Source organism: Symphalangus syndactylus, chromosome 13, assembly GCF_028878055.3.
Source record: "Symphalangus syndactylus isolate Jambi chromosome 13, NHGRI_mSymSyn1-v2.1_pri, whole genome shotgun sequence".
Classification (NCBI taxonomy): Eukaryota; Metazoa; Chordata; class Mammalia; order Primates; family Hylobatidae; genus Symphalangus; species Symphalangus syndactylus.
Window position 1 is genome coordinate 24,158,069 of NC_072435.2, and position 22,389 is coordinate 24,180,457.

The 22,389-nt window shown below is 51.9% G+C and overlaps 1 protein-coding gene across 1 annotated transcript; it reads left to right on the forward strand.

Moving 5' to 3' along the window:
* Positions 1-123: 123 nt before the first annotated feature.
* On the forward strand, positions 124-22,166 carry LOC129460680 (leukocyte immunoglobulin-like receptor subfamily B member 1). The gene is made up of 16 exons (XM_055238887.2): positions 124-169; positions 13,824-13,905; positions 14,068-14,103; positions 14,293-14,574; positions 14,722-15,024; positions 15,260-15,556; positions 15,810-16,112; positions 16,433-16,483; positions 16,774-16,824; positions 17,166-17,204; positions 17,448-17,570; positions 19,235-19,310; positions 19,390-19,427; positions 19,688-19,740; positions 20,625-20,783; positions 20,863-22,166. Exons 1-16 carry the CDS (start codon positions 167-169, stop codon positions 21,007-21,009), a joined length of 2,043 nt encoding a protein of 680 aa, XP_055094862.1. The 5' UTR covers positions 124-166; the 3' UTR covers positions 21,010-22,166.
* Positions 22,167-22,389: the final 223 nt, after the last annotated feature.

A 22,389-nucleotide genomic window follows, 5' to 3' on the forward strand; every position in this document is an offset into this window, starting at 1 on the left:
TTCCTCTCTTTATTCCCTGCGTTTCTCCTCTGTTCTCACTGCCACACGCAGCTCAGCCCGGGCTGCACAGCCAGGTGTCAGGTGTGTCTCTGCTGATCTGAGTCTACCCTGCAGCATGGACCTGCATCTTCCCTGGAGGATCTCCAGGGCTGGAGGGACGACTGCCATGGTAAGGAGCCCATAACGCTGAGCTGATGGGCAGGCTGAAGGAAGGAGGGAGACCTTGGGGGAGGCTGTGAGAGGGAGGAGGTCACCCTCACCTGGAAGCAGCTGACTCAGGAAGGCACCAGGTCTTTTTCCTGCCACACCCCAGGTCTTATTGAGATGAAGGCAAGCCAGACAGACAGTGGCTGAGGGTCAGGAAAGACCTCATTTCTGTCTGAAATGTCTATAGAAGGGTTGGGCCCGCCCCCACCTCAGCCCTAAAGGTATGAGAGCCAGGCTCCTGGGGAGGGCAGTTCCACTTCCTGTGTGGCTGCAGATGACAAAACCCCATTACAAGAAGGACCCAGCCTCCGATTGTCCACACCCTGTGTGTCTCTCTGTCCCGCCAGCACCGACGGCTCATCCATCTGCAGAGCAGGGCAGTGGTAGGAGACGCCATGACCCCCATCCTCACGGTCCTGATCTGTCTCGGTGAGATTTGAAGAGGGAGGGAGCTTCTAACCTAGGAGGGACCTCACCCCACAGCCAAACTCTGGTCCCTAAGGAGACCCCAGGGGCTCACAAAGATCCCAGGGAGGGGAGGGCCTGCTCAGGCTTCAGGGGCGAATCCCTCACAGGGAACTCTCTTCCAGGGCTGAGTCTGGGCCGCAGGACCCACGTGCAGGCAGGTGAGTCTGTCCCCAGCTCTCCCAGGTCCCTCCTCCTCACTGGGGACAAGGGGCCACCCCCATGCAGCTGGGGATGGGAAATAGCAGTTCTGGGCTGACTGATGGGGGCTTCTGGAGGGTCCTGCGGCTGAGAGCTGAGATCTGTCGGGTGGGAAATGACTTAGAATCCGACCTCTGATTTCCTTCCAGGGCCCCTCCCGAAGCCCACATTCTGGGCTGAGCCAGGCTCTGTGATCACCCAGGAGAGTCCCGTGACCCTCAGGTGTCAGGGGAGCCAGGAGACCCAGGAGTACCATCTATATAGGGAGAAAAAATCAGCATCCTGGATTAACCAGATACGACCAGAGCTAGTGAAGAAGGGCCAGTTCCCCATCCCATCCGTCACCTGGGAACACGCAGGGCGGTATCGCTGTCAGTATTACAGACATCGGTGGTCAGAGCCCAGTGACCCCCTGGAGCTGGTGGTGACAGGTGAGAGGACACTCAGGGGTCCTAGCACCAGGCTCTGCCCTCAGGAAGGGGGTCGGCTCTCAGGGGCATCTGCCTCTCACAGCCCAGCCCTGGGGATGATGTGGGAGGTGGGAGCCCCATTTAACACGGTGCCTCCTTCTCTCCTAGGGGCCCACAGCAAACCCACCCTCTCAGCCCAGCCCAGCCCTGTGGTGACCTCAGGAGGGAATGTGACCCTCCAGTGTGTCTCACAGCTGGCATGTGATGGCTTCATTCTGTGTAAGGAAGGAGAAGATGAACACCCACAATGCCTGAACTCCCAGCCCCGTACCCGTGGGTCGTCCCAGGCCGTCTTCTCCGTGGGCCCCGTGAGCCCGAGTCGCAGGTGGTCGTACAGGTGCTATGGTTATGACTCCAGCTCTCCCTATGTGTGGTCTTCACCCAGCGATCTCCTGGAGCTCATGGTCCCAGGTGAGACATTCGCAGCATTGCCTGGAGTTCCCTGAGTTCCCTGAGTCTCCAGGCAGGTGGGGAGAAGCCGCGTCTCAGGGCAGTTCCAGGTGGGATGATGTTGGGGCGAGAGGGCTCAGGGCTCCTGGGGCCAGAGACACAGGAAGATCAGCAGTGGTGAGGCCCCGGGGGAGAGGGAGGGTTTGTGGGGAAGCCTGAGGGTCGGCTCCTGGAAACCATGACCACCTTTTCCCAGGGGTTTCTAAGAAGCCATCGCTCTCAGTGCAGCCGGGTCCTGTCATGGCCCCTGGGGAGAAGCTGACCCTCCAGTGTGGCTCTGATGTCGGCTACGACAGATTCGCTCTGTACAAGGAGTGGGGACGTGACTTCCTCCAGTGCCCTGGCCGGCAGCTCCAGGCTGGGCTCTCCCAGGCCAGCTTCACCCTGGGCCCTGTGAGACGCTCCCATGGGGGCCAGTACAGATGCTACGGTGCACACAACGTCTCCTCCGAGTGGTCGGCCCCCAGTGACCCCCTGGAGCTGGTGGTCTCAGGTGAGGGCCCTGACCCTGTCCTCTCTGAGCTCAAAGGCTCAGCTCAGGCCCTGCCCCCAGCAGAGCTCTGGGACAATAATGAATGAGGGGAGTGAAGGGGGAGGGTCTGCAGGGGAGGGTCCAGCCCTTGAGAGGGTGGAAATAGGCAGGGACCTCCCACCCCTGGCTCCCACCCCTGAAGTCTCAGTAAAGAGCAGGGAGGGCTGGGAGGAGACAGGAGACGGCGGGCGGGGGGGTGAACCTCAGAGATGAGATTAGACTGAGGGTGGAAGACGGAGGCCCCACCCGCTCCCCTCCTGATGTCTCCACCTCAGAATCAGAGCCTCTGGGGATCCCAACCTCTAAGTCCTGACCCCATGGGTGACAAAAACAGCCACTCCCAGCTCAAGAGAAGTTTCTAGACTCATCTCAACGCTACCTCCAATATTCAGGGTCTGACTTCCAGGGCAGCAGAGGGGAGGGTGGACAGTAAGGGTGTGGTCTGCGTGGCTTCCTGGTGCTCCAGGGATGGGGCAGGTGTTCCCTCCGTGGTGTTCAGAGGGGAGGGAGGTGTCTGAGGTTCAGCATTGATGAGTGGAGCAGCGGGGTCTTTCCCCCTCCCCGAGCAGGAGTCCCAGGAGCCGTCAGCTCTCATGGGGAGCCAGGGTCAGGGGAGATCACAGGCAGGTGCTTGGTCAAGGAGTCAAGTGGGAGGAGCCCGGGGAGGTGGGGCTGGGTCTGTGATGGCTCAGCCTCTCCTTGGGAGGTGGAACTTCTGGAAAAGACCGTTCCCCTCGCACCCTGGACTCCCCATCTGAATAAGGGGGAGCTGCCTGGATGTGACCGCCCCAAAGCCCCTTCATTTCTGACCTTCTGGGGCATCTGGGATGTGGCTCATCCTAGACCTGCTCCCGTCTGCAGCCCTCTCTGGCCCTCTCCTAACTCTCCCAATAACTGAGACTTGTTAAGAGTTAAAAAAACCAGCGGAGATGGGGGCAGGTGCATGCAGTTTTACTCATCCCTCCTGGAATCTCAGCTTAGTAAGACAAAGCCACAATATTTTAGAAAAAACAAAAGTTTACAAAACCCCGCTGGTTGAGAGTCTCCCCTCTCTTGTGTACAAGAGAAAATTTCTCCCATTTTCTTCCAAAATCAACACATGGCACAGCTCTGCAGGACCCCCAGCCCCTGACCTTGTCCTGCAGGATGTGTGACGAATAGAGGAAGGAGAACAGGCTGGGTCGGGAGGATTTGGGGTCCAGGCCTGACTTGGACACGGGGAAGATGCTGGGGCTGATGGAGGAGGAAGAGAGGCAGGCGAGATGGAGAGAGGACAGATGGACAGTCCATTGGCAGCTCTCATTTCTCATTCCCAAGAGCCCCTGAGTATGAGCCCCTCACCCACACCTGCGGGGTCCCTGGGCCATCTCAAGACAAGAGAGGAGGCTGCTTGGGCCTTGGTGGGATCTGACTGTGACGAGGCTGGAGTCCACCCCAGATGTGCTCCTTTAGAGAGAAGCACCCCAGCTGTGGGTGCCGCTCACACGGCCCCTCCAGTGCTCACCTGGAGGCCTCTGTGCTCAGGGCACACCTGAGAATAAGGAGGGGCCCTGCACCTGCTCCCTGGACGAGTCAGGTAATTATTCACAGCGTGTCTTTGTGTTTAACTCATTTCTACTCTGCATTTTCTGTATGCACTTGTCCATTGTTACTTTTTTTCTAAAACTTTTAAAACAATATTTGAATATATGAATTTATAATTTTTATTTGTTGTATGCATTTATTATTTAAAAATCCTTAATTTTACTCCCCTTTAATTGAGTCTTGATTTAATTTATATATGCAATGTAGAAACAAATTTCTCATTAATATCAAGTCTTCCTCCTTCACACATTAAAAATGAAGATTTTCTTAATGAATTTAAGACACGTTTTGAAATTTTACTCCTAAGAATATTGTATGCTCATTTTAACTTAAAGAATTATTCAACATCTTTAACAATTGATAAGTGAGGTATTTGATTTCTCTCTATATATATATTTTATTATTATAGTTTAAGTTCTAGGGTACATGTGCACAATGTGCAGGTTTGTTACGTAGGTATACAGGTGCTATGTTGGTTTGCTGCACCCATCAACTCGTCATTTACATTAAGTATTTCTCCTAATGCTATCCTTCTCCCAGCCCCCCATGCCCAGACTGGCCCTGGTGTGTGATGTTCCCTGCCCTGTGTCCATGTGTTCTCATTGTTCAACTCCCATTATGAGTGAGAACATGCGACATTTGGTTTTCTGTTCTTGTGACAGTTTGCTTAGAATGATGGTTTCTAGGTTCATCCATGTCCCTGCAAGGGACATGAACTCATCCTTTTTTATGGCTGCATAGTATTCCATGGTGTATATGTGCCACATTTTCTTAATCCAGTCCACTGATGGACATTTGGGTTGGTTCCAAGTCTTTGCTATTGTGAATAGTGCCACAATAAACATATGTGTGCATGTGTCTTTATCGCAGAATGATTTATAATCCTTTGGGTATATGCCCAGTAATGGGATTGCTGGGTCAAATGGTATTTCTAGTTGTAGATTCTTGAGGAATTTTATTTCTCCTTCACTGATGAAGTTTAGTTTGGCTTGATATGAGAGGCTGGGTTGAAAATTATTTTCTTTAAAAATGTTGAATATTGGCCTCCACTCTCTCCTGGCTTGTAGAGTTTCTGCCAAGAGATCTGCTGTTAGTTTGATGGGCTTTCCTTTTTGGGTAATCTGACCTTTCTCTCTGGCTGCCCTTAACAGTTTTTCCTTCATTTCAACCTTGGTGAATCTGATAATTATGTGTCTTTGGGTTGCTCTTCTCGAGGAGTATCTTTGTGGTGTTCTCTGTATTTCCTGAATTTGAATGTTGGCCTGCCTTGGCAGGTTAGGAAAGTTCTCCTGGATAATACTCTGAAGAGTGTTTTCTAACTTGGTTCCATTCTCCTAGTCACTTTCCGGTACACTAATCAAACATAAATTTGGTCTTTTCACATAGTCCCATATTTCTTGAAAGCTTTGTTCATTTCTTTTCACTCTCTTTTCTCTAATCTTGTCTTCTTGCTTTATTTCATTAATTTGATCTTCAATCACTGATATCCTTTCTTCCACTTGATTGAATAGGCTAGTGAAGCTTGTGCATGCATCACGAAGTTCTTGTGCCATGGTTTTCAGCTCCATCAGGTCATTTAAGGTCTTCTCTACACTGTTTATTGTCGTTAGCTATTCGTCTAACCTTTTTTCAAGGTTTTTAGCTTCCTTGTAATGGGTTAGAACATGCTCCTTTAGCTCGAAGTAGTTTGTTATTACCAACCTTCTGAAGCCTACTTCTGTCAACTTGTCAAACTCATGCTTCATCCAGTCTCGTTCCATTGCTGGTGAGGAGCTGTGATTTTTTGGAGGAGAAGAGGCACTCTGTTTTTGGAATTTTCAGCTTTTCTCCTCTGGTTTCTCCCCATCTTTGTGGTTTTATCTACCTTTGGTCTTTGATGTTGGTGACCTAGAGGTGGGGTTTTGGTGTGGATGTTCTTTCTGTTGATGTTGACGCTATTTCTTTCTGTTTGTTAGTTTTCCTTCTAAGAGTCAGACCCCTCAGCAGCAGGTCTGTTGGCGTTTGCTGGAGGTCCAGTCCAGCCAGACCTTATTTGCCTGGGTATCACCAGCAGAGGCTGCAGAACAGCAAATATTGCTGCCTGATCCTTCCTCTTGAAGTTTCATCCCAGAGGGGCACCCACCTGTTTGAGATGTTTGTCAGCCCCTACTGGGAGGTGTCTCCCAGTCAGGCTACACGGGGATCAGGGACCCACTTGAGGATGCAGTCTGTCTATTGTTGGAGTTCGAATGCCATGCTGAGAGAACCACTGCTCTCTCCAGGGCTGTCAGACGGGGACGTTTAAGTCTGCAGAAGCTGTCTGCTGCCTTTTGTTCCATTATGCCCTGCCCCCAGAGGTGGAATCTATAGAGGCTGTAGGCCTTGCTGAGCTGTGGTGGACTCCACCCAGTTCGTGCTTCCAGGCCTCTTTGTTTACACTGTGAGCTACTCAAGCCTCAGCAATGGTGGATGCCCCTCCCTCCGTGCAGCTGCAGCATCGCAGGTCGATCTCAGACTGCTGCGCTAGCAGTGAGCAAGGCTCTGTGGATGTGAGACCTACTGAGCCAGGTACGGGAGGGTATCTCCTGGTCTGCCAGTTGCTAAGACTGTGGAAATAGTGCAGTATTTGGTCAGGAGTGTACTGTTTCTCCAGATACAGTCTGTCACGGTTTCCCTTGGCTAGGAAAGGGAAATCCTCCAGCCTCTTGTGCTTCCCAGGTGAGGCGATGTCCCATCCTGCTTCAGCTCACCCTCTGTGGGCTGCAGCCACTGTCCAACCAGTCCCAATGAGATAAACCAGGTACCTCAGTTGGAAATGCAGAAATCACCCATCATCTGTGTCAATCTCGCTGGGAGCTGCAGACCAGAGCCATTCCTATTCGACGATCTTGGAAGCGACGCCTATGTTTTTTTTAAAGAAGAGATAGGTATCCATGAGAAAGTGACTGGCTTCATTAGGTTCTTTTTATTTGTTATTCACCCACTAGAGAATGGCTCCTTTCTACTCACTCTTCAATGATCTCCTTTAATTTCTGGTACAATTTTAGAAACCATAATACATGGAAATTTTATTTCTTTATTTCTAAATTATATGCCAATATTTCTCAAATATTAACATGTATATAACTACATAATAAATACATATCTGAAGTTTTACATATATACACAGGTTCTATACATTACACATGATGTAAGTGGAAGTATACTTAATACATTTTTATATGTATTCATCCATATGCTTCATATATTTGACATGACAGATCTTTACAGGTTTGTTATTGGTCTTCTCATCTAGATTCACACTTGCTAGAGCAGAAATATTCATTTATGAACCTCAGCACCATCATTTAGCATATGCATATCTGTGTGTGTGTGTGGGCGTGTGTGCACCTGTATTGCATTCTAGGGGTTGCTTCATGTATGAGGAATTAGTTACCTAAGGATTAAACAGAAGATGAAACCCCAGGTGAGGTGGTTGAGGGCCTGAAGCGGAGGCAGGCCCAGACTTTCACCTCTTTGTTCTCCTGGCATTCAAGAGCCCCTGAGGTCCAACCCCTCCTCCATGGAGCCTGGGTCTTCAGCTGGTGGATACGTGAAACTCTCATGTCTGGAGGCATTGGCTTCCGTGGTCCTGCACCTGCTCCTTGCAGCCTGTTAGGGCTCAGAGAGCACACAAGGTCCCAGGCTGTACAGACAGCACATAAGGTCACAGTTATTTCTGTACTGGGGACCACTTTCCTTATACATGCTGAGCTCCCGGAATGCAGGAAAACTCTCCCGAATCACACAGGAGCCAAGCTTGGATTTGTAGAACACAGGAAGTCTGAAATAATTCAATGAGGAGACTGGAGGGACCCCTGCTACAGTAGAGGAAGGGTTTATTGAGGAACTCCTTAAAACTCATGTCAAGAGACACAGGGGAAAAGAAGAATGCAGAGCCCAGGAGTGAGGCTGGGCTCAGGGTTCTTCTCCACTGTTTTGATTCACAGAAGCAGCTGAGACCCTCAGCCCATCACAAAACAAGACAGACTCCATGACTAGTGAGTGAGGAGATGCTCTCAGTTATGGGGCTGGCACAGAGGGTCAGGTCCTGTGAAGGGGAGGTGGGTGCTCTGGGTGGACATCCAAGGGTCCCGGGGTGATTCTGATCTGCCCTGACCTCTGTGACCTCTTTGTCCAGCATCCCTAGGCCAACACCCCCAGGATTACACAGTGGAGAATCTCATCCGCATGGGTGTGGCTGGCTTGGTCCTGGTGGTCCTCGGGATTCTGCTATTTGAGGCTCAGCACAGCCAGAGAAGCCTCCAAGATGCAGCCGGGAGGTGAACAGCAGAGAGGACAATGCACCCTTCAGCGTGGTGGAGCCCCAGGGACAGATCTGATGATTCCAGGAGGCTCTGGAGGACAATCTAGGACCTACATTATTTGGACTGTCTGCTGGTCATTTCTAGAGACAGGAATCAATATTTGAGTGCAGGGAAACTGTCTGGGGTGATTCCTAGGAGATCATTAAACTGTGATATATTTTCTTATCTATGAATGTTGACTCTCCTTGACTGGATCCCCTTTGTTTTCCCATCCCCAGACATGAGGCTCCATCCCACATGGCAGTGTTGGGTCCACACCTCCACACACCTGCGTGCTCTGGTCCACAGCATGTGACACAGTCTTCCTTCTTCCTCATTGTCACACTCCTTGATGTCCCTTACTGAGTCCCCATCTCTTCAGTTCAGAGATCCAAACCTGAACCACCAACTAAATCAACGACAGGAGATCAGATTCCAACCAGGAAGACATAAATCCACCCTGCTGCCCTGACACCCTCTCTGTACCCTACTAGCCCTTCCCTCTTTCTCAGATGCTATCTGTGTAATTTCTCCTGAAATATCACCACTTGGAATCATCACACTGGCATTTCAAGTGACACCACAGCTATGCTGATTCTGAAAAAAAAAATCTTTAAAATGCTATTATTAGTGGTATCTTGCAGTTTCTGTGACATAATTTTTTTTCATGGCCCAAATCAAGGTGCCAATGGGTTCTCACTGAATGCAGGGTTGGGAAGCAAGGGACAGAACTGTCTTCACTAATGAGCACCAGGGACTTGTGGCACATCCCACTGAGAGCTCACGCATATACCTAGAGTCCTTTCTATTTCAGAGGCAATGATCACTTCTACTTCAGTGTTATGGCACAGGTCAAATGAAATTCTGATACTGTTATCCTAGCATATCCACAAAAGACAAACCTGTTAATATCTGATGTGAGAGATAACACGGCTCACCCAAAAATCTAAGTACAACATAAGAAAAATGTTAACAGAACTATGCAGGTTTGATGGAAGAATTCTTTTTTTTTTTTTTTTTTTTTGGACAGAGTTTCACTATTGTCACCCAGGCTGGAGTGCAATGGCGGGATCTCAGCTCACTGCTACCTCTGCATCCCGGGTTCAAGCGATTCTCCTGCTTCTGCCTCCCAAGTAACTGGACTACAGGTGTACACCACCATGCCCGGCTAACTTTTCTATTTTTACTAGAGACGGGGTTTCAACATGTTAGTCAGGCTGGTCTTGAACTCCTGATCTCAGGTGATCTGCCCCTTTGGCCTCCCAAAGTGCTGGGATTACAGGTGTAAGGCACCGCGCCTGGCCGATGGAAGAATTCTTAAATTACTAGTCCTACTTTCTGCTGGACCAGGCACTCCTTGGCTTGGGGCAGCATTGTGCATATTTCTGCCTCCATCTTCTCAATGCTTACGTCTACCTGGGTCCCTCTGTCTTCACACCCATTCTTCTCTGTGTGTCCCTTCTCTTCTTCAGATTATGACACCAGTCAGATCAGATTAGGACTCATCCTAATTCATTATGATCCCTTGATCATGACTTAAACGCATTTGCGAAGACTCTATTTCCAACTATGTTCACATTTATAGCTAATGGGGCTCAGAATTTTAACATGTATATTAGGGGGAACAAGTCAATTTATTTTTAAAAAAACGCTTATAGAAATACATTTAACCAAATACAAAAATTAGGTGGGCGCGGTGGCGCATGCCTGTAATCCCAGCTACTCAGGAGGCTGAGGCAGGAGCGTTGCTTGAACCTGGGAGGCGGAGATTTCCGTGTGCTGAGATCGTGACATTGCACTCCAGCTTGGGCAACAGAGTGAGACTCAGTCTCAAAAAACAAAAAAAAAAAAGAAAAGAAATACATCTAGCCAAAGAGATGCAATATGTATACATTGACAATTTAAAAATACTGCTCAAAGAAATAACAAAAGACCTAAATAAGGAAAAACTCATCCCAGTATCATAAACCAAAAGGCTTTAGGTTACTTCTGTCCCTCCAGAGAACCTTGACTAACACACTCATCCCTTTTTCGTGTTAGGGGGCCTCTCACTCACTCACCCCCTCCTCTTGTTAGGAGGATCTCCTGGCTCTGGGCTTTTATCCTCTGTGCTTTCCATGTCCCCATGCTTCTCTGGTGAGCCCCAGGGTGCTCTCTGAGAAAATCCACTGGTGTTTCGGTATTTACTCACCATTTTTATTCCTCTTAAGGAGAGAGGCACACGCCAGCTGTTCCCATTCACTCAACTTGAGCCTGAACCCCTGGTCATTTTTTTCACCACTTTTTACTCTTGGGAAATCCAGTCCCAATGTGCTTGTCATTCATTTGAGAATAATTTACATTTTCTCCAGTAGTTTTAAAATTACTTTTTATTTATTCTAGATATCTTTCATTCTACCATGTTCAAGATATTAATTTTATTTATAAATTTGTGCATGTTAAGCTCATGTTCTTTGTTCATTTCTGTAAAAATGTAAACTGTTTTCTTTGCAAGTTTTACTGACTAACATACTCCTTATTTCTTTCATTCTGAAAGTGTGATCCATAGAGAGATATCTGTTTACCCTTCTCATTCTATTTCTTCTGTGCGTTAATTATGTTTTCTATTTTTTCATTTCTAAAGTTGCTCTGATTACTTCTGAAAATTTTAATAAACATTCTACACCAATATAATATTTATCATTTCAGCTGTGTGTTGTTCTGGATGAAATTATTTCTAAATGTGTTAATATAATTTACTATTTTTCACCTCAAAATATCTTTCTAATTCATTTATAGAATTGCCTGTTTTTTCTCTAATAGACTGTTTGATTTTTATTCCCCTTGGGTGACTTTTCTCTTACCCAATTGATCTTCCATTCAGGGTTTCTCCCAGGACCACTCAGGAACGAAAACTGATGAGGGGCATTGCTGTGGCCACTCGTACCCTGCAGTGTCCACACTCCCAAGCTTAGAATCAGCTCCTTGTTGTGCCCAGTATGGCAGGGCCCATGTGAGCCTCACACTCATGTGTGAGAGATGCCCGGTCCAGCAATGATAAAGCGAGTCTGTGTCATGCACACCCGGGAAGGTGGCTCAGTGCTGAGTGTGGCCCAGGTCACTGAGTGGAGCTATCCCAGGGTCTGTCCACAAACACAGAAGAGGGGGAGCCAGTCTCTCTAGGGTCCAACGGTCTCCTCCACTTCTTTCTTTGTTCTGAGAGAGAGAGACAAAGTGCCATGACTGCTCTGTGGACTGGACAGACGCATGTTTCTACCTGCAGGCTGGAACCCAAGCTGAGGTCTTGAGCATTCCCAAGTACTGATAAAGCACTTTAGATTTTTTCTAGAAAACACTGAAAAATTAACCCTTTTGCTAAAGATGTGGAAACAAGCCTTGCCCTGAACCAAATTCCTGAAACTCTCAGGTTAAACTTTGTAACCCAATCCCTTCACTGCAGACACCCAATAGGAAATTCACACGTGTAAGGATGAGATGACTTTGGTCAAACTCAGACCCCACAGGGCCAGGAAGGCCTGAAGGAGAGGAGGCTCGTGTTGCCAGGTCTCAGATAAGAACTGTTTCTAAGCATTTTTTAAAAACCCCACAAGAAACCCTTCCATGTCCTTCACCCATCTCCTGCTTTGACAAGCTTTATCACTAGATATTCTTTAGGACGTCAGGAATGCAGATAAGATGATCTTGAGAGAACACTTGCCCAGCAACGGCTTCTCCTCCAATGGACTGACAGCAACTCTGACTTTGAACCTCTGGAACCAGGGAACTCTGTTTCTAAGCAGCTCTGTCAGCTGCTTTGGTACATCAGGTTTTGTTACATGTAGGGAATGCCGAAACGAATTCCCTGTGTATCCCAAGAAACAACTCTACTGAGATATCATATTCTCTAGGGGTTTATTTTTGTTTTTATTTTAGGTTAAAGCCTTGGGTAGAACACCCAGTGTCTCCTTGTCCATCTGAAGAACATGCTGCTATGTGGAAGCACATCCTTGAGATCCACAAACAGACACTGGGCAAGGAGACGAGGGTGCCTGACTGTACGGAAGTCCCCCTAATAAATGCTCTATGCACATCCTGGTGTTTAGTGCTTCTTTCGTTGGAATCCCAGCAGCTCTATCACTGGACGGTTTGGTGCACTCCCTTGAGGGAATTCCCCTGGGCTGCTTGGGGTCCACTCCAGCCTCAGGTGTAGCTGGAGGACGCAGCCTCCCACCTTGGTCTGGAGCCCTGAGCCGCTCACTGTCATTGCAGATCCCGAGGTTCCTCTCCCAGCTCCACTCAGTGGTGGATCCTCCACCCTAATGAGCCCTTGATGGTCCTGGGACCCTGTGGCCTCTCACCTCTGGCCTCCGTTCTTTCTTGTGGATCCATCTACACTTGGGAACTTCCACACCTCTTTTTCTGCTCATGACCTTGATGCTCTGGGTATTTCAGAAATGCCTCACGTACATTTCTCCATTACGGTCTGATGTGATATCTTGAGTGGACACATCAATCATCTACACAGACTGTGGAGTCCAACACCAAGATCCTCTCATGTCCCAAAAACCTCAGGTCCTCCCTGGTCTGGAAATCAAGCACAAATGAGCCCCTCCCAATGTCCTGGCACCACTGACCCCACAACCACTGTCACGAGTGGGATTTGTGACAACAGTCAGCAAAGGAAGAATCTGAGCCTCAGAGATGGTTCATTACCGCCCGAGGTCACGTAGGCAGTGGATGATAACCAGTCGTTGAATAAATATCAACTCCCTCCCCGACTCCCCAAATCAAAGCTCAAACATAAGTCATTGTTCCCAAAACGTTGAACAGGTATTGAGGTGCAGAGGGACGGCCAAGGACGCAAGGGGCACCGAGGAGGCAGGAAAGACTCAGAGGTTTGTTCCCGGGTAGGGGAGTAGGGGGTGGATGCTGTAGCAAAAAAAAATTAAAAAAGGGGAAGTTGAGAGGGGACTATTTGGTTGAAAGAAAACCCACAATCCAGTGTCAAGAAAGAAGTCAACTTTTCTTCCCCTATTTCCCTGCATTTCTCCTCTGTGCTCACTGCCACACGCAGCTCAGCCTGAACGGCACAGCCAGATGCGAGATGCGTCTCTGCTCATCTGAGTCGGCCTCCAGCATGGACCTGGGTCTTCCCTGAAGCATCTCCAGGGCTGAAGAATCACTGACCACGGTAAGGACCCCACAACACTGAGCTGATGGACGGGCTGATGGAGGGAGGGAGACCCCATGGGGAGGCTGTGAGAGGGAGGAGGAGCCCACGGTCACCCTCACCTGAAAAGGGCTGACTCAGGAAGCACCAGTTCTATTTGCTGCTACATCCCGGCTGTCAGTGAGATGAGGAGAAACCAGACAGACAGTGGCTGGGGGTCAGGAAAGACCCCATTACAGTCCGAAATGCCTGCAGAGGGCCCGGTGTCTGCCCCAACCTCAGCTCTAAAAGAATAAGAGTCAGTCTCCTGGGGAGGGCAGTTCTGCTTCCTGTGTGGCTGCAGATGACAACACCCCATGAGAAGGAGCCAGCCTCCCAGTGTCCACACAGGGTGGGAAGGAGGGGAGGCTATTTCTCTCTGTGTGTCTCTGTCCTGCCAGCACCGAGGGCTCATCCATCCGCAGAACAGGGCAGTGGGAGGAGACGCCATGACCCCCATCCTCACAGTCCTGGTCTGTCTCGGTGAGATTTGAAGAGGGAGGGAGCTTCTAACCTAGGAGGGACCTCACCCCACAGCCAAACTCTGGTCCCTAAGGAGACCCCAGGGGCTCACAAAGATCCCAGGGAGGGGAGGGCCTGCTCAAGCTTCAGGGGGCAAATCTCTCACAGGGAACTCTCTTCCAGGGCTGAGTCTGGGCCCCAGGACCCACGTGCAGGCAGGTGAGTCTGTCCCCAGCTCTCCCAGGTCCCTCCTCCTCACTGGGGACAAGGGTCCACCCGTGTGCAGCTAGGGATGGGGAATAGCATTTCTGGACTGACTGATGGGGGCATCTGGAGGGTCCTGCGGCTGAGAGCTGAGATCTGTCGGGTGGGAAATGACTTAGAATCTGAATTCTGATTTCCTTCCAGGGACCCTCCCCAAGCCCACATTCTGGGCTGAGCCAGGCTCTGTGATTGCCCAGGAGAGTCCCGTGACCCTCAGGTGTCAGGGGAGCCAGGAGACCCAGGAGTACCATCTATATAGGGAGAAAAAATCAGCATCCTGGATTAACCAGATACGACCAGAGCTAGTGAAGAAGGGCCAGTTCCCCATCCCATCCGTCACCTGGGAACACGCAGGGCGGTATCGCTGTCAGTATTACAGTCATCGGTGGTCAGAGCCCAGTGACCCCCTGGAGCTGGTGGTGACAGGTGAGAGGACACTCAGGGGTCCTAGCACCAGGCTCTGCCCTCAGGAAGGGGGTCAGCTCTCAGGGGCGTCTGCCTCTCACAGCCCAGCCCTGGGGATGATGTGGGAGGTGGGAGCCCCATTTAACATGGTGCCTCCTTCTGTCCTAGGAGTCTACAGCAAACCCACCCTCTCAGCCCAGCCCAGCCCTGTGGTGGCCTCAGGAGGAAGAGTGACCCTCCAGTGTGGCTCACAGCTGGCATTTGACGGCTTCATTCTGTGTAAGGAAGGAGAAGATGAACACCCACAATGCCTGATCTCTCAGCCCCGTACCCGTGGGTGGTCCTTGGCCATCTTCTCCGTGGGCCCTGTGAGCCCGAGTCGCAGGTGGTCGTACAGGTGCTATGGTTATGACTCCAGCTCTCCCTATATGTGGTCTTCACCCAGCGATCTCCTGGAGCTCCTGGTCCCAGGTGAGACATTCGCAGCATTGCCTGGAGTTCCCTGAGTTCCCTGAGTCTCCAGGCAGGTGGGGAGAAGCCGCGTCTCACGGCAGCTCCAGGGGGGATGATGTTGGGGCGAGAGGGCTCAGGGCTCCTGGGGCCAGAGACACAGGAAGATCAGCAGTGGTGAGGCCCCAGGGGAGAGGGAGGGTTTGTGGGGAAGCCTGAGGGTCGGCTCCTGGAAACCATGACCACCTTTTCCCAGGGGTTTCTAAGAAGCCATCACTCTCAGTGCAGCCGGGTCCTGTCATGGCCCCTGGGGAGGAGCTGACCCTCCAGTGTGGCTCTGATGTCGGCTACGACAGATTCACTCTGTACAAGGAGGGAGAACGTAACTTCCTCCAGCGCCCTGGCCGGCAGCCCCAGGCTGGGCTCTCCCAGGCCAACTTCACCCTGGGCCCTGTGAGCCGCTCTTATGGGGGCCAGTACAGATGCTCCGGTGCACACAACGTCTCCTCCCAGTGGTCGGCCCCCAGTGACCCCCTGGACATCCTGATCGCAGGTGAGGAGCCCAGAGGGTTCAGTCAGGGATCCAGGCTCTGCACAGGCCCTGCCGGGGGAGCCCAGGTGGTGATGGCCGGGATGAGGGGTGGGGTCCCAAGGGAGGGAGAGACAGACAGAGACAGGGGATGGAGGGGAGGGGGAGACTCAGAGAAAACAGAGACAGAGAGACTGAGGGTCCCAGAGAGAGGCCTGGGGGGGTCTCAGCTCAGAACAAGGTGGGGCAGCCCCTCACCCATCCTTCTTCTCTCCAGGACAGATCCGTGCCAGACCCTCCCTCTCAGTGCAGCCGGGCCCCATGGTGGCCTCAGGAGAGAACGTCACCCTGCTGTGTCAGTCACAGGGATGGATGGACACTTTCCTTCTGACCAAGGAGGGGGCAGCTGATCCGCTGCTGCGTCTAAAATCAAAGCACCAATCTCATAAGCACCAGGCTGAATTCCCCGTGGGTCCTGTGACCTCAGCCCACGCGGGGACCTACAGGTGCTACGGCTCACTCAACTCCGACCCCTACCTGCTGACTCACCCCAGTGAGCCCCTGGAGCTCGTGGTCTCAGGTGAGGGCCCTGACCCTGTCCTCTCTGAGCTCAAAGGCTCAGCTCAGGCCCTGCCCCCAGGAGAGCTCTGGGCTGGGATGGAGTGAGCGGGGGTCTGAGGGATCTCAGCCAGTGGGAGACTCACCCCTCAGAGGGGAGGAGGAGAACGGCTCCCCCTAAGGCATGCCCGCCCTCAGCAGCATCGCCAGCATCGTGAACAGGAGAGGTGGGTGGAGGGAGGGACCTGGGGAGGCCACAGGGCCCATGTAGAGAAATTTGGTTTGAGGGGGATTCTTCAAGGAAGCCCCAGCTCCTCAGCCTCGTCTCATTCTCTTACCCAGGACCCTCCATGGTTCTCAGTCCCCCACTCACTGGTCCCATCCCCACACCTGGTGAGTCCCTGAGGCCTCCAGGCTCGGAGGGAGCGCAGCCTCCCCCAGGGCAGTCCTGAGTCTCCCAGACAATCCCATTCCCTTCGGGGACTCAAGCAAGGGCTTCCCTCCAGGGAGCTGAGACAGAGCCAGAGGAGGGGCCACAGGCTCCCCGGGGCTCTGAGGCTGGGCTGGTGAGGGGAGAGGGGTTGAGGCAGAGGGAGATGTTGGGGCCCAGCCTGGGGGAGGAGCAGCCGGGCTGACATGGGGAGCAAGGCAGCCCCAGCCCTCAGCGCCCTGTTCTGACCCAGCAGGCCTTGAGGACCAGCCCCTCACCCCCATGGAGTCGGACCCCCAGAGTGGTGAGTGGGGGCTCTGAGTGGGAGGTGCGTGGGGTCCTGGGGAGGCAGGGGTGGGTTCTGTCCTAGGTTCAGGCTCCTCTGGATGTGGCAATGTGGACAGGCCCCTCCCCTGCCTGGGCCTCCGTTTCTCCAAGTGTAAAGGAGAGAGGCCTGCGGGTGGGAAAGTTCCTTTCAGCTCTGACTCGCAGCTGTGACCTCCTGGGAGAGGAGGCCTCCCAGGGAACCTCCCAGACCCGATTCCACAGGGGCCTGTCCAGTCCCACCTGCAGCAGAGATGGTGACCTGGGGCAGGGGAGGGGAGAAGGGCCGTGGTTCAGGACGGTCAGGCTCTTTCCCTGCAGCTCTGGGGCTCGGCTCTGGTACAGGAACAAGGGCTGCAGGTCACACTCCCGGGCTCCCTTCCCAGCTCTGCCGCTTCCTGGCTGGGGGCCTGGGGCAGGTGATTCCCCGCTCTGAGCCTCAGTTTTTCATCTGTACAGTGGGTAGGGTGGGTGTTTCAATTCCGTGCTGCACGACTGTTGTGGGGGTTGGAGGTGGTGAATGGAAGGTCCAGCAGTCACCTGCATACAGTAGGTGCTCATTTCAATGACATCACCCCCATTCCTAACATCATGGTGCTCAAGGTCTGGGAAGGCACCTGGGGGTTGTGACCGGCGTCTTGGTGGCCTTCGTCCTGCTGCTCCTCCTCCTCCTCCTCCTCTTCCTCATCCTCCGACATCGACGTCATGGCAAACACTGGACATCGGGTAAGTAGGGAATTGGGGGACCCTGTGGGCCGACCGAGGGTGGGCTCAGGGCACAGCCAGAGAGAATCCAAACCACTGGGCAGATGCAGCTTTGAGAAACTGTTCCAGCATCTCTCACCAGGCGAATGGAGAAAGCACTTAACGTCAGTCCATCTACAAATGTAAAGTGTCCTGCGGGCTCTGTCCATCTACAAATGTAAAGTGTCCTGCGGGCTCTATCCATCTACAAATGTAAAGTGTCCTGCGGGCTCTGTCCATCTACAAATGTAAAGTGTCCTGCGGGCTCAGTCCATCTACAAATGTAAAGTGTCCTGCGGGCTCTGTCCATCTACAAATGTAAAGAGTCCTGCGGGCTCTGTCCATCTACAAATGTAAAGTGTCCTCTGGGCTCTATCCATCTACAAATGTAAAGTGTCCTGCGGGCTCGGTCCATCTACAAATGTAAAGTGTCCTGCGGGCTCGGTCCATCTACAAATGTAAAGTGTCCTGCGGGCTCGGTCCATCTACAAATGTAAAGTGTCCTGCGGGCTCTGTCCATCTACAAATGTAAAGTGTCCTGCGGGCTCTGTCCATCTACAAATGTAAAGTGTCCTGCGGGCTCTGTCTGTCTACAGATGTAAAGTGTCCTGCGGGCTCTGTCCATCTACAAATGTAAAGTGTCCTCTGGGCTCGGTCCATCTACAAATGTAAAGTGTCCTGCGGGCTCTGTCCATCTACAAATGTAAAGTGTCCTGCGGGCTCTGTCTGTCTACAGATGTAAAGTGTCCTGCGGGCTCTGTCCATCTACAAATGTAAAGTGTCCTCTGGGCTCGGTCCATCTACAAATGTAAAGTGTCCTGCGGGCTCTGTCCATCTACAAATGTAAAGTGTCCTGCGGGCTCTATCCATCTACAAATGTAAAGTGTCCTGCGGGCTCTGTCCATCTACAAATGTAAAGTGTCCTCTGGGCTCGGTCCATCTACAAATGTAAAGTGTCCTGCGGGCTCTGTCCATCTACAAATGTAAAGTGTCCTGCGGGCTCTATCCATCTACAAATGTAAAGTGTCCTGCGGGCTCTGTCCATCTACAAATGTAAAGTGTCCTCTGGGCTCGGTCCATCTACAAATGTAAAGTGTCCTCTGGGCTCGGTCCATCTACAAATGTAAAGTGTCCTGCGGGCTCTGTCCATCTACAAATGTAAAGTGTCCTCTGGGCTCGGTCCATCTACAAATGTAAAGTGTCCTGCGGGCTCTATCCATCTACAAATGTAAAGTGTCCTCTGGGCTCGGTCCATCTACAAATGTAAAGTGTCCTGCGGGCTCTGTCCATCTACAAATGTAAAGTGTCCTGCGGGCTCGGTCCATCTACAAATGTAAAGAGTCCTGCGGGCTCTGTCCATCTACAAATGTAAAGTGTCCTCTGGGCTCGGTCCATCTACAAATGTAAAGTGTCCTGCGGGCTCTGTCCATCTACAAATGTAAAGTGTCCTGCGGGCTCGGTCCATCTACAAATGTAAAGTGTCCTGCGGGCTCAGTCCATCTACAAACGTAAAGTGTCCTGCGGGCTCTGTCTGTCTCATGAGGCATTTGGAACATGGAGGCAGGAGTGTTTTACCTTCGAGCTGCGTGTGGGGCACAGGGGGCTCCAATGTTCCCAGGGCTGAGGCTCTGTCCTTCTTCCCTCAGCCCAGAGAAAAGCTGATTTCCAGCATCCTGCAGGGGCTGTGGAGCCAGAGCCCAAAGACAGAGGCCTGCAGAGGAGGTAATTCTGCCCGAAGAGCCCAGACTCCCACCCGCCCCTGGCCCATCCACTGCCCCTAAAGCTCCCGTGCCTCCCCCAGGGCCAGCCCAGCTGCCGACGCCCAGGAAGAAAACCTCTGTGAGTGAGAGGAGGAGGTGACCAGCCAGGAGGGAGATGGGGGCCCCGAAGTTTCCGTAGCAATGGGGAAAGGGGCACCGGCTGGAAAGGGTCTGGGGCTCAGGGTGAGATGATCTCACCCCACACTGTGGGACCTTGGGGACATCGCAGCCCCTCCCTGCATCTCAGTGGCCCCATCTGGGAACAGGGCAGGGGCTGGCGGGGCTGAGAGGTCCCAGGGAACCTTCTCAAGAGACGAACCCCTTGCTCTGCCCCAGCAGATGCTGCCGTGAAGGACACACAGCCTGAGGACAGGGTGGAGATGGACACTCAGGTGAGACCCTGCCCCTGTCTCGGGCACCAAAGGCCTCCTGGTGCCAGATCTAATCCTGCAGGACTTCTCTGTCCTCCTTCCCCCGGCTCTCAGCATCGTTATGGTGGGCCCCTCCTTGTCCAACACGCTGCCTCCCGCCTGCTGCGACCTCACTCTCTCCTGCTGTCCTGGGACCTCGTGGGCCTCCTCCTGGGTCCCCTTCCTGCTCCTCGTCCTCTGTTTGGCCGTCTGGTTGTGAGAGCCCTCCCCAGGCCTCAGGAAGATGAGGAATAAATGAACCACCCGGTCCCCTGGGCTCCCCTTCATTCATTCATCCAGCGAGTGTTCCCAGGGAGCTCACTGTGGATCGGGCTCCCCGTGGGAGCTGCAGACGCAGCAGGGAGCAGAGCCGCCCCCACCTCCTGAGCTCACCTCGTGCTGGGAGACAAAATGCAAATAAATGCGCCGTGTCCAGCAGTGCAACGTGCTGTAAGGAACATAAACCAGGGAAAGGGCAGAGAGTGTAGGGCAGTGGGGCCAGTCTGAATGGAAGGGGAGGGCTGTGTGCTCAGCTGTCATCTGAGAAGCCTGGACGGAGGGGAGCACACAATCCTCTAATGGACAAGCCCCTACAGGCAGAGGAAACAGCCGTGCAAAGGCCCCGAGGCAGCAGTGAACTCTTGCAGGAAAGCCGCGTGAGGCTGCAGCCAAATGGGCAAGGTCAGAGTGAGGAGGAGAGGCCAGAACCACAGGGAGGGAGCGGCCAGACCCTCCACGGCCTTAGGGCGTCCCTGAGATTCCATCAGGAAAGGGATGCAATCGGATCACCCTGGGAACAGTGAGGAAAATTGACTCCAGGGGGTCAGGGGGACTCAAGGACACCCCCCACCACTGTCTCTCTCCAGCAGAGCCCACACGATGAAGACCCCCAGGCAGTGACGTATGCCCTGGTGAAACACTCCAGACCTAGGAGAGAAATGGCCTCCCCTCCCTCCCCATTGTCCGAGGAATTCCTGGACACAAAGGACACACAAGCAGAAGAGGACAGGCAGATGGACACCGAGGTGAGTCCTTTCCTCTCCAGGCCCCCAGGCCTCCCCGACGCCCACCACGTTCCTTCCCTCTCACTCTCCCCCACCGCAGGCTGCTGCATCTGAAGCCCCCCAGGATGTGACCTACGCCCAGCTGCACAGCTTGACCCTCAGACGGACGGCAACTGAGCCTCCTCCATCCCAGGAAGGGGAACCTCCAGCTGAGCCCAGCATCTACGCCACACTGGCCGTCCACTAATCCAGGGGGGACCCAGACCCCACACTCAGGAGAAGGAGACTCAGGACTGCTGAAGGCATGGGAACTGCCCCCAGTGGACACCAGTGAACCCTAGTCAGCCTGGACCCCTAAGAAAGACCACCGAGAGATTCTGGGAACTTTGGGACTCAGTTGATTCTGCAGTCTAAATAACTAATATCCCTACATTTTTTAATTAGAGAAACAGACTTCTCAATAATCAATGAGTTAACTGAGAAAACTAAAATCAGAAGTAAGAATGTACTTTAAACTGAATCACAATATAAATATTACACATCACACAATGAAATTGAAAAACTACAAACCAGAAATGAAAAAAGTAGAAAACAAAAAAAAAACTAGGAAATGAATGACGTTGGCTTTTGTATAAGGAATTTAGAAAAAGAATAACAAATTATTCCAAATGAAGGTGTAAGAAAGGGAATAATAAGAAGAAGAGTTGCTCATGAGGAAAAACCAAAACTTGAAAATTCAACAAAGCCAGTGAAGCTCATTCTTGAAAATATTAATTAGACTCATGAATCCTAACTAGACTGAGGAAGAGAAAGAAAGAGCAGGCACGCATTTCCATATGGGAGTGAAGAAGCAGACAGCCCTGCAGATCCCACACACATTTTCACAAACTAACCCCAGAACAGGCTGCAAACCTATGCCAATATGCTAGAAAATGCAGATTAAATAAGGCCAGGCGCGGTGGCTCAGGCTTGTAATCCCAGCACTTTGGGAGGCCGAGGCGGGCGGATCATGAGGTCAGGAGATCGAGACCACGGTGAAACCCCGTCTCTACTAAAAATACAAAAAAATTAGCCGGGTGTGGGGGCGGGCGCCTGTAGTCCCAGCTACTCGGAGAGGCTGAGGCAGGAGAATGGCGTGAACCCGGGAGGCGGAGCTTGCAGTGAGCCGAGATTGCGCCACTGCACTCCAGCCTGGGCGACAGAGCAAGACTCTGTCTCAAAAAAAAAAAAAAAAAAAAAAAGAAAATGCAGATTAAATAGATGAAATATTCCAAACTGGAGTTTACATAATGAACGTAAGAGTCATCAGAGAATCTGACTCATTTTAGATGTGTGTGTGTGTGTGTGTGTGTGTGTGAGAAAAACACTGACTGTAATAAAAATGCTCCCATGGTATAAACTCGAGTTCACGAAGCTTCACTGGTGATTTCTTACAAATATTAACACACTAATGAAACACACAAACACACCCAGAGCATCACAAATGTTTCTTGAGAATAGAAAAAGAGTCAATGTGCCCGGGTGCGGTGGCTCACGCCTGTAATCTCAACATCTAGGGAGGCAGAGGCGGCAGATCACTTGAGGCCAGGAGTTCAAGACCAGCATGGCCAACATGGCAAAACCCCAT

Coding starts and splice junctions, on each gene's coding strand:
- LOC129460680 (XM_055238887.2), top strand. Junction 16,113..16,432: donor CCTGGAGCTCGTGGTCTCAG/GTGAGGGCCCTG, acceptor TCTCTTACCCAG/GACCCTCCATGGTTCTCAGT. Junction 19,311..19,389: donor GACAGAGGCCTGCAGAGGAG/GTAATTCTGCCC, acceptor TGCCTCCCCCAG/GGCCAGCCCAGCTGCCGACG.